The sequence below is a fragment of the Vitis riparia genome, chromosome 4 (genome assembly GCF_004353265.1).
Source record: "Vitis riparia cultivar Riparia Gloire de Montpellier isolate 1030 chromosome 4, EGFV_Vit.rip_1.0, whole genome shotgun sequence".
Lineage (NCBI taxonomy): Eukaryota > Viridiplantae > Streptophyta > Magnoliopsida > Vitales > Vitaceae > Vitis > Vitis riparia.
The window spans coordinates 15,541,006-15,553,109 of NC_048434.1; the positions used below are offsets into that span (position 1 = coordinate 15,541,006).

At 29.0% G+C, this 12,104-nt stretch overlaps 1 protein-coding gene across 1 annotated transcript; it reads left to right on the top strand.

The window, feature by feature from the left end:
• The first annotated feature begins 9,959 nt into the window (after positions 1-9,959).
• Positions 9,960-11,791, top strand: LOC117912423 (tyrosine decarboxylase 1-like). The gene has a single exon (XM_034826996.1). It carries the CDS (start codon positions 10,019-10,021, stop codon positions 11,507-11,509), a length of 1,491 nt encoding a protein of 496 aa, XP_034682887.1. The 5' UTR covers positions 9,960-10,018; the 3' UTR covers positions 11,510-11,791.
• Positions 11,792-12,104: the final 313 nt, after the last annotated feature.

Consider the following 12,104-nt stretch of genomic DNA (forward strand, 5'->3'; position numbering starts at 1 on the left):
TCATGTTATAATCCTATCAACTTATATAACCTATTTAATAAATGGGTTGTGTTGAAGGTTTGACCACTCAATCTCTTTGTCTTGTTTACTTTTTTGTTTCAAAAAGACTCATTTACTTAATTATATCAAAATACTCATGTATAACTTGTCCATATAATTTATTAATTATATATTATATATATAATAAAAATAAAAATACTTTTCAAAATTATAAATATCATAGCCTTAAAATAATAAATAATTAAGTATTGTATATATTTTATCATAAAATTATAAATATTTTAAAATTAAAACATTGTATACAATTATAAATATATGTAAATTCAAATTTCATTTACTTTATGTATTATAAAATATTATGATTAAAATTAATAAGTAAATTAATTAAGAATTTAAAAATTCAAACTTAATTAAAAGTTAAAGAAACTAAAAAATATTTCAAAATTATATATTTATAAATTTAAATTTTAAACAAATCATGATTATGTTAATAGGTTAAACATATTAGAATTAATTGTGTTAATGGGTCTAACATGTTAGAATCATTTTAATGGTTTTTTTTGTCAATTCATACATATTTCAACTTAATTAATCTATTGAGTGGGTTAGATGGATTGTATTATATCATGATATAATAATACCTTGTCTTGACATTAATAATTTTGACAGGCGTGTTATTGGAATTAAGTAAATTTTACTATTTCTTCCTTTAAATTAAGTAATACAAACATGATATGAGACCATCCATTACTACCCGTACAAATATCGATACTATAAAATTGATCCAAAAACTATCTAGTGAAAATTTGACCTAAATATAATTATATTCAATACTATTCATTGTGGCCCATACAAATACCAATACTATTAGATTCGACTGATGCTCAAAAATCATATCAAAGTTTCTCAACCTTATTCCCAACTACAACTCAATCGATATCACTTTCAGGGTAGTTTTCATGTGGAAAATGCAAAGAAATTTCAAGAGTGAGTTCATACGGACCACAAGCATGATTGGTGAAAAGGAGCACAACGCGCCGCATCCTTCACCACATCAATTGTATCTGACGTGCGTGTTGTTTTGTATGATCCATATGTGACTAAAAGAAGAAATACATTAATACATGAAATAAAAAATAAAAATATTTGATTAAAAAGATGAAATAATCCTCAAATTATAAATATAATCATTCTAATGTTTTTCTTGAAAAGTAATTCATTTTTGACATATAATTTTTAAAAGAGAGTTATTTTTATAAGAAAATAAAGAATGTATATTTATCCAAATGAGGTAAAAATGGGTGAAAGACTAAATTTCAAAAATTAGGTTTTCAAAGACTCTTTTAATCAAATAAGCCTAAAAAATAAAATAAAAAAGAAAAAATTAAAAGAACAAAGTAAATTAATATTTTTGTCGTTTGGGTGGGCAGCTAGAGACAACTCTGGCCATTTCTCTCCCTTCAACTTCTCCAGAAGGTAATTTCCTATTCTTTTCTCTTTTTTTTTTTTTTTTTTGTTATGATGCTCTGATGGTTTTTGTGGCTATGGAAGTGCATTTCTATTTATCTCTTCTTACTTGACTGTGAGTCCCATCCCTCCTTACTTAGGCCTCTTCTCCAACTGCCTTTCATCTAACTGCTATAGAACGTAGAAATAAGAAGAGCAAGGAACAGAAGAAGGTTAATTTAGAACAATTAATAAATTTTATTTTTTCCTTCGTTCCATTGTTTGTCATCATTTCTCTGCAGAAACCAAAATGGTCCCCTTGCAATATCATCATCATTATTTTCATTCTACACCTCACAACCCTTGGCAGTCACTAAACTCTATATTTCATGGTGTCGGCCAAGTGGGACCGTTGGCCATTTATTCTTATTCTAAAACCTTCCTCCTTTTTCTTATACTTATTTGTTTTCTCTTCACGTGAAACCATGCACTAAGAATGAAAAAGAAATTACTCATCTTAAAAAAGAAATGATTGATGGTCCTATCAAAATCTTCATAAAAAAATAAAAAATAAAAGCCTTTAAGCTATGTTTGCCAATTCTCGGAAAGTTTAAAAGAAAATATAAAAAAGAAAAAAAAAAAGACAAAAATAAGAGAAAAAATGAAAAAAAATAAAATAAAATAATTTTAAAATTAATAAACTATTTTCGTATTTTATTTGAAACTTATTTCACTTATTTAATTATTCTATGTTAACATTAAATAATTTTGAAAAAATATTATAAGTTTATTACTAATTTAAATTATATTTAATTATATTTTGTATTTTTCATAATAAAATCAAACATAAAAAAAAAATTTAATATTTTTTTTCTTTTCTTAGCACTTTCAAGCCAAACTCAATGAGATGAGATCAACATGTGTGGAAGGGTTTTCAATATTAAATGGGAAATGAAAACCATCAGCCATAATTATCTCAAGATGAAAAGTATTGAACTCATAGTTGTATGAATGTCATCAACTAAGTGTAGTAAATAAATTGCTCCTGGTTATTCGATGATGACGACATGACCCACCCCAGAAAGAGTTTTAGCTGCCAAATGAGTCAAATGACAAACAAAACAAAATCTTAATTAGTACCAAAAAATAAAATAAATAAATTAAAAAATCAACAGAGGGATATGCAGCAAAGTGTCATCGTGAATATAATAAATAAAATATTGATGCCGGACGTACTAATAACAGTAGCAGTAATGGTACCAACACTTTTCTGCAGGCGCACCAAAAACTTTGTATTGTTCAATAAATAAATAAATTAAAAAATCAACAGAGAGATATGCTGCAAAGTGTCCTCGTGAATATAATAAATAAAATATTGATGCCGGACGTACTAATAACAGTAGCATTAATGGTACCAACACTTTTCTGCAGGCGCACCAAAAACTTTGTACAGTTCAATAAATAAATAAATAAATGATACAATCGTGTTTTCAATTAAAATAAGTTACTCCAACCAATATGAGATAATAATTAAAAAAATATCTATTTGACTTATTTTCACCTGTATTCTATTACTAGCCATTATTCTTTCTTATTTAACCATTTTTAGATTTTTTATTATTCTTTTAAACTCTTTTATAAATAATTAAAAAATTAACATTATTTTTTATTTTTAAATTATAAATAATAAAAAATTATATTAATGATTCAAAGACTATTTTAGAAAATACTTTCTAAAAAAATATTAATTTAAATAAATAAAAATTATCTTTTACATTTATTTTTATCTTTTACATTTTAGAAATAAATAATTTAATAATTAAAATATCATTTAAAATAAATATATTCACTATTTTATTTTTTTTATACTAAAAAGTATTTTAAAGTTTTTTTTTTACTATTATAAATAAAAAGTTTAATTTTTTTTTTTTAATCTTCTTCCTTCCTTATTTTAGTAACTTTTTGGACATGACTTTTAGCAATAAGTTATATGAAATGTTACAAATTTGTTTATTAAGGATTTTTTTAATGATTTGAATTAATTGAAAATTTATTAAAATAAGAAAAAGAAATAAAGAGGATGGATGGAGAGTTTTTATTTTAAGTACTCAATTAAAATGTTTTCATATTACCAAATTTTAGAAGTGGATTACATCAATACATAATAGAGATTGATTTTTTCTTATATAAAAAGGTTGAAAGGTATATTTACTTATTTTAGATGAAAGCAAGTAACTAAAAATTATATAGATTATATTTGAGTTTGGTTTTAAAATATTTTTTTAGTTTTTATTTTTTATTTTTTATTTTTTTAAAATAATTTTTATTTTCTATATTGTCTCTTTTTGAAAATACGTTTAATTAAAAATGAAAACTATTTTTAAAAATGGAAATTGAAAACCTTGTTTAGTACTATTTTTTTTATATGAAAAAAAAAATATTTATTCATTTATTACGCCACTGTACAATTGTATTACACTAATTGTACAAGAAAAATGTACTAAGTGTATAAAGATGTACAAGGCTACCATTTGTGAAATATTATAATAGATTATGAGTCATTCATTTATTTTTCTTATCACTCACGAATTGTGCATATATGTCATGCACTTTATTTAATTCTCGCATAGAAATTCTAATATTTTCTCCAGTAATTATATTTGGGGAAATTTTTTTTGACATTAAGTCATCTACCATCTTCTCAACTAAACCATTGGAAATACTCCTACGTGGACATGGACACATAACTTAGGAGGGATATGAAATTTGTGTCATTGTACAAGGGTATTATACTAACTGTACAAAGGAAATATACTAATTGTACAAAGGTGTACAAGATTACCCTTTGTGAATTATTTTAATCAATTCTGAACCACTTTTTTATTTTTCTTGTCACCCAAGGATTGCACGCTTATGTCATGCATTTTATTTAACTTTCACATGGAAGTTCTAATATTTTTCCCAATAATGATATTTGGGGAAAAAAAATTGATCCTAAGTCATCCACTATTTTCTTAACCAAACTATTGAAAATATGATTAATACATCTACATGAACATATAACTTATGAGAAATATGAAATTTGTGTCATTGTACAAGGGTATTACACTAACTGTACAAGAGAAATGTGCTAAGTGTACAAGGGTGTATAAGGTTTCTAATAGGTTTTGAACAATTTTTAAACAACTTGAATTTGACATTAAGACAATTATTGATGGTTTTTTTTTTTTTTTTTATCAAACTATGTCATTAAGACATTCACTACAAAATCAACACATAGAAAATAAAATTAAAATCAATCATGTTTGAATTGTTCATTATAAGTAAACTAAATGAAATATATGTTTTTACTATTTTGCCTTTATAAACATAATTTCATTGTTATCAATAGAGATTAAAAATAATAATATTTTATGAGGTATTTAAAAAATATTTATTATATGTTCTATAAATTTGAAAAATATAATATTTTATGATACCTAATTTACAAGTTAGAACAAACAAATAATATTAATATTTTATGAGGTGTTTAAAAATTATTTAATATATATGAGAAATAATATAAGTTTGAAATAAAGAATCATATTTAAAATTATAATCATATTTATCAAATTTTTTACTAAGATTATCTTTAATTCTTTTAATATATTTATACTCATTTATTTAAAATATGAAAAAGTAATTTTTTTTTTTTTTGTAAACATGTTCTATTACCTTTCAAGTAAAAAATTAGATAAGTTTTCAATAAAAAAAAATTTAAATACCACTTTCAATAATTTTTAGATAAAATTTTCTTTGAAATTTAATTTCTAAAGTTTAACTAAAAAATTGTATCGTCAATTTTCTTGTTGTGAGTCAAAATACTTTGCATTAGTCTATCTAGATAAGAAAAATTATTAATATAATATTAGAACTTCATATCTTAGTTATTTTTTTCAATAAATTTATCTTTTTAAAAATTTTTAAATAAAAACATTAAAAATTAAAAAGCTAGAAGGATATATATATTATAATAATAATAATAATAATAAATAATAATAATAATAATAATAATAATAATAATAATAATAATAATAATAAAGTGAAGTGATAGTCAATTTTAAAATTTTTTAAAATATGGTTAATGTAGAAAATATAAAAAATAATTAAAAATAAGAGAAAAATATAAATGAAAGTGTAATATAAATTTAAAATAAAAAATGAAAAATTAAACTAAAAGATAAATACAAAAAGATAAAAAATATTTGGATGAAAAATCTCAAAATTTTTATCATTGCTTATAATAAGAGCAAAAAGATTCAATATCTTTAAAAATGAAAAACAAAAAAACATTATTGATTTTTTATTTGACATAAAATAGAAATATAGATTGGAAGAAAAAGAAAAAAGAAAAAAAAAAGTTAGAAATGAGTAATACTTAATAGGGAATAGAAAAGGAAAAAAAACACAAAAAAATTGAAATTCACACTCACTTGTGCTTATATAAGGTTTAAGGATATTTTAGGGATTAATGAAAGACAATATCCTTCATCTTAATTTTTATACTTTGTTTGAGTCTTGAGCTTAAATATGGATGATATATAAATCAAATGTTAATTTTTGGACCCAACTATGCCCAAAACACAATTCTCTCTTAAAAAATCAACAAAGAGATATGGAGCAAAGTGTCCTCGTGAATATAATAAATAAAATATTGATGTCGGACGTACTAATAACAGTAGCAGTAATGGTACCGACACTTTTTTTATTATAGTACTCCAACTACCCATTTTTGTCTATATTATAGTACCTTTCATATGCCGGTATTTAACCATTTGAATTTTCATTGTTTTTTTAAACTCTTTTATAAATAATTAAAAAATCAATATTATTTTCTATTTTTAATTTATAAATAAACAAAAATTATACTAATGATTCAAATACTATTTAAAAAAAATATTAATTTAAATAAATAAAAATTATCTTTTACATTTTAGAAGTAAATAATTTAATTATTAAAACACTGTTTAAACTAAATATATTCACTATTTTCTTTTCTTTTATACTAAAAAGTATTTTAAAGTTTTTTTTACTATTATAAAATAAAAAGTTTAATTTTTTTAATTATTTGAATTAATTGAAACTTTATTAAAAAAAAAAGAAAAAGAAATAAAAATGATGGATGAATAGTTTTTATTTTAGATACCCAATTAAAACGTTTTCATATGACTTATTTTAGAAGTGTATATCAATACATAGTAGATACTGATTTTATTTATTTTTACATATATATATATATATATATTATATATATATATATATATATATATATATATATATATATATATATATATAAAAGGGTTAAAAGGTATATTTACTCATTTTAGATGAAAGCAAGTGGTTAAAAATTATATGGATTATGTTTGAGTTTGTTTTAAAAATATTTTTCTAGTTTTTATTTTTTATTTTTTATTTTTAAAAATAATTTTTATTTTCTATATTGTCTCTTTTTGAAAATACGTTTAATTAAAAAATGAAAACCTTGTTTAGTACTATTTTTTTATATGAAATTAATAAAAAGAATTAAATTTCATTTATTCATTTATTATGTCATTGTACAATGATATTACACTAACGGTACAAAGGGAATGTACTAAGTGTATAAGGGTGTATAAGACTACTGTAAGCCCGTTAGCCACTTGACTCAAATTTGGAGGAAAAGGCCTCATGGGTAGGCCTTGCACCCATGAGAGCCTAGATGAAGAACAAGGATGGCCTGGAGGTTTGGTGGTTCAAACCCCTGGAGCTAAGTGAAGAGGTCATGTGCAAGCCAGACGCGCACTGCGAGCGAGCCAGACGGGCACCGTGTGCGCACCAGGATGTGGGCTATGGAGTTGGTGCAGATGGAGGTTGCGGCTTATTTTGGAATTTAATTTATATTTATTTAAATATTCCATTATGTCTCCTCAAGCATGTATGATGTCTTCTCCAGACATTTTGAAAATGGTCCGTATTGCTTTTTAAGGGAGGGGGGAGGGGGGGCACCATGGCACGACCTTGGGCGTGCCTAGGACACACGGATGGAACTCAAGCACGCACACATGGGCTCCACGACATGTGTGATGTGCACCCCTTGGCCACAACGGCATGAGGTCTGGTGCGACCTACCTCCTCCCCGCGCAGGGACGAGGGCGCCTAGGCCTTGTGCGATGAGCCAGCTGAGGAAGCCATGGGCTCAATGCCATGGCTTGATGGGGCATTGGACAGTAGCTGACTCACACCCATGATGCCTATGCATAGCACAGGGGTGCAATGCCCTATGCACCAAGAGGGATCAGCCATGGGCGCAATGCCATGGCTCGTTGCTGTGCAGCTTGACCTAACAGTGGGAGCTAGCAACATGCCCAAGCCATGGGTACCTTAACATGGCATGGACTCACACATCAATGTGGGGAAGGCACACTGATGCACCAGACACCTGGTCAATTGGTTGGTGCATGCTGCCTAGTTTAGAAGGCCTTGATTAAAGACACGTTGGTAGGCACCCAGTCATAAGAGGCACCTTACGAGGAATGAAGCAGCTTGTTAGGGGGACTTTCCTACAGCTTGATGAGAAAGGCTTGAGGAGATGACAGCTAACCAGTGCAGCTAGCTAGTGACAGCTAGCTTGGACAACAAGTGATAAGGTCAGTAGTCAGCTACAGTTGATTGGAAGATGGCTGAGGTGCTGATGATTGGTGCAAGTGGGTGGTTACACAAGCAGACCACTATCTAGGTGGTGGGTGGTTATGCAAGCAGCTGTGGGCAGTTTTGGCCAGTTGCATAACCACCGGATTGGCTCCATATTTTGAATTTTGAAATTCAAATGTAAACTGTAGGCTGGGTCTTTTAAAAGGACCTCTGCATCCTTGAGAGAGCATGAAAGATGAGGGATGAGTCATTGAATGCTTAGGTGTGTAAGCATTGTACTTTGACACAGGGAAAACAATTTTGTATCTTGTAGTGACTTTAATACAAGTTGGGAAGGTTCCCGTAATCGTTTGTGTCTTGTTACTGTGCTTTTCTAAGGGCTGGGAAGAAAGGTTGGCTAAGGAAGGGTCCTTAGCACTGCACACTCGTGAAAAATTTAGGGTGATATTCAAGGGTGTGACAACTACCCTTTATGAAATATTTCAATCGATTCTGGACCATTCCTTTATTTTTCTTATCATCCATGAATTATACACATATGTTATGCACTTTATTTAATTCCCACATGAAAATTTCAATACTTTCCCCAATAATGATATTTGAGGGAATTTTTTTATTCTAAGTCATCCACCATTTTCTTAACTAAACCATTGGAAATATGATTAAACGCATATGAAAATTCCAATACTTCCCCCAGTAATGATATTTAGGGAAAAAAAATTGATCCTAAGTCATTCACCATTTTCTCAACTAAACCATTGGAAATATGATTAAACACACTTATGTGGACACATAACTTAAAAGGATATGAAATTTATGTCATTGTAGAAGGGTATTACATTAATTATACAAGGCAAATGTACTAAGTGTACAAGGGGGTACAAGACTACCCTTTGTGAAAGATTTGAATCGATTCTGAATGACTCATTTATTTTTCTTGTCACCCAAGGGTTGTACACCTATGCTATACACTTTATTTAACTCTCACATAAAAATTATAATCTTTTCCCCAATAATGATATTTGAGGAAATTTTTTTAACCCTAAGTCATCCACAATTTTTTCAACCAAACCATTGAAAACATGGTTAACACACACCTACATGGACACATAACTTAGGAAGGATACGAAATTTGTGTCACTGTAAAAGGGTATTACACTAACTATACAAGGGAAATGTATCAAGTATACAATGGTGTACAAAGCTCCTAATAAGTTTTGTACTATTTTAAAATAACTTGAGTTTGACATTAAGACGATTATTGATAGTGTTTTTTTTTTTTTTTTTTAATACCAAATTATGTCATTAAGACCTTCCTTACAAAAATTAATAAATAGAAAATAAAATTAAAATCAATCATGTTTGAATTGTTCATTATAAGTAAATTAAATGAAATATATATTTTTACTATTTTGTCTTTATAAACATAATTTCATTGTTATCAATAGAGATTAAAAATTATATTTAAATGGAATTAAAAATAAAAAAAATATTTTCGTAACATTTTTACTTTTTTAAATCATTAATTTAAATTATTAAATTAGTTTTAAAATTAAAAATATTTATTGTAATTATAGTTTTGAAGATTCATGATTTTTATTTTATTACTTTTAAAAAATGGTTTTAATAAAAAAAATATTTATTTTAATGGTTTTCAATATTTAAATTTTTATTTAAAAATATTTAGGATTAATGTGGGAAATGTGATTTTTGACCGTTCTTTGGGACAGCAACCAGCTAATGTGATTGCTTCCAATAAATTATATGACCAAAACCTTAATTTTTGAGCCAAGTAGGCCCAAACAATTGTCCCTAAATACTATACCTTTCAAGAGTTTGAGACACCCACCTTTGAACCTTACAAATCATAACAGCTCGTTTCAAAGTTTCTTATCTTTGTACAATGGGCAGCCTCTCCTTCAACACCTTCAGCCCTCTGGATCCACAGAGTTTCTCCGAGGAGTCCAAAATGGTAGTCGATTTCATTGCTGATTACTATAAAAATGTGGAGAAGTACCCAGTTCAAAGCCAAGTTGATCCTGGGTACCTCATGCACCATTGCCCAGACACTGCCCCATATTGTCCAGAGCCCTTGGAAACCATTCTCAAAGATGTATCTGATAGCATCATTCCAGGCCTCACTCACTGGCAGAGCCCCAACTTCTTTGGCTATTTCCAAGCAAATGCTAGCACTGCTGGCTTTCTTGGTGAGATGCTTTGCACTGGACTTAACGTGGTAGGCTTCAACTGGATCGCTTCGCCTGCCGCCACTGAACTCGAATCCATTGTGATGGATTGGGTTGGGAAAATGCTTATGCTTCCACCTTCATTTCTTTTCTCAGGAGGTGGTGGCGGTGTCTTGCATGGAAGTACCTGTGAGGCCATAATTTGTAGTTTAGCTGCTGCAAGGGACAAAGTTCTCAAAAAGATCGGCCATCATAAAATAACTAAGTTGGTGGTCTATGGTTCTGATCAAACACATTCCACCCTTCAAAAGGCCTCAAAGTTGGTTGGTATTCCAACCTCAAATTTTCGAAGCCTCCCCACTTCATTTTCAAATGATTTTGCACTATGCCCAGACGATGTTCGCACAGCAATGGAGGAGGACATTGGAGCTGGCCTTGTTCCGTTGTTTCTTTGTGCCACTGTGGGAACCACATCCTCTGGGGCTGTTGATCCTCTGGAGGCGCTAGGGCACGTCGCAAAGGACTTCAAGGTGTGGCTCCACATTGATGCAGCTTATGCAGGAAGTGCCTGTATATGTCCCGAATTCAGGCACCATTTGAATGGGGTTGAACTCGCACACTCGATTAGTATGAACCCCCACAAATGGCTCCTCACCAACATGGACTGCTGTTGTCTATGGATTAAAGAACCAAAGCTATTTGTGGATTCATTATCAACTGCTCCTGAGTATCTGAGGAACAATGCAAGCGAATCAAAGAAGGTCATAGACTACAAAGATTGGCAAATAGCACTAAGCAGAAGATTCAGGGCCATCAAAGTTTGGGTGGTGATTCGAAGGCATGGCTTGGACAACCTCATGTTCCATATACGCAGCGATGTAAACTTGGCCAAGCGATTCGAGGCACATGTAGCCACAGATCCCAGATTTGAGGTTGTGGTGCCGAGAAGGTTTGCACTGGTGTGCTTCAGACTGAGGCCCAGAGAAGAAGGGGAGGGCACAGAACTGAACTCAAGGCTGCTAATGGCTGTCAATGGAAGTGGTGCTGCATTCATGACTCATGCAGTGGTGGGTGGGATTTATATCATACGCTGTGCAATTGGGTCCACATTGACTGAGAGTAGGCATGTTGATAGTCTATGGAAGCTCATTCAGGAAAAGGCTCAACTCGTACTGCAGGAGCCTTGTTTGGCGCTGGAGGAAGACTAGTAATATAATTACGTACTCTGTTGGGTCTAATAATGCATGTCTCTTTCTCATTGTAGAAGGATATTGTTATGTATGGAAAAAAATAAGATCTCTACTGATCTTCAGTAGACATCATATCGTAGTAAGGGGTGCGTTACGTATGATGTGAAGAACTATGATCGACAATAATAAATCTCGAGCATAGATCCTTGCATAGGAGTAAGTGTAACCTCATTGCATGCTGTTGTCCGTTGGTATTGCAATTATTCTAGTGAAATAAATGCGCATTTGGTTTTTATTGCCTTTTTTGTTGTGGTCTCAGGTAAAGAAAATATTGATATCAGTTACGGTTACATTATATTTGGTTCTAAAAAGTACTCAAAAGAAAGAAAGAAAAATCCTTTATTTGGTTGTCTTATTGAAAAATACCAATAAAAATTAAGTATAATTTAAATTAATTAAAAAATTATACTTTTCAAATTATTTAATCTTTATATAAAATATTTAAAATAAATGAAATAAGTTTGAAACAATATATAAAAATAATTTTAAACAACAATGCCAAGTTGTACAAATTAATGAGACTTAAATAAACATGTGATATGAAATTTAATCA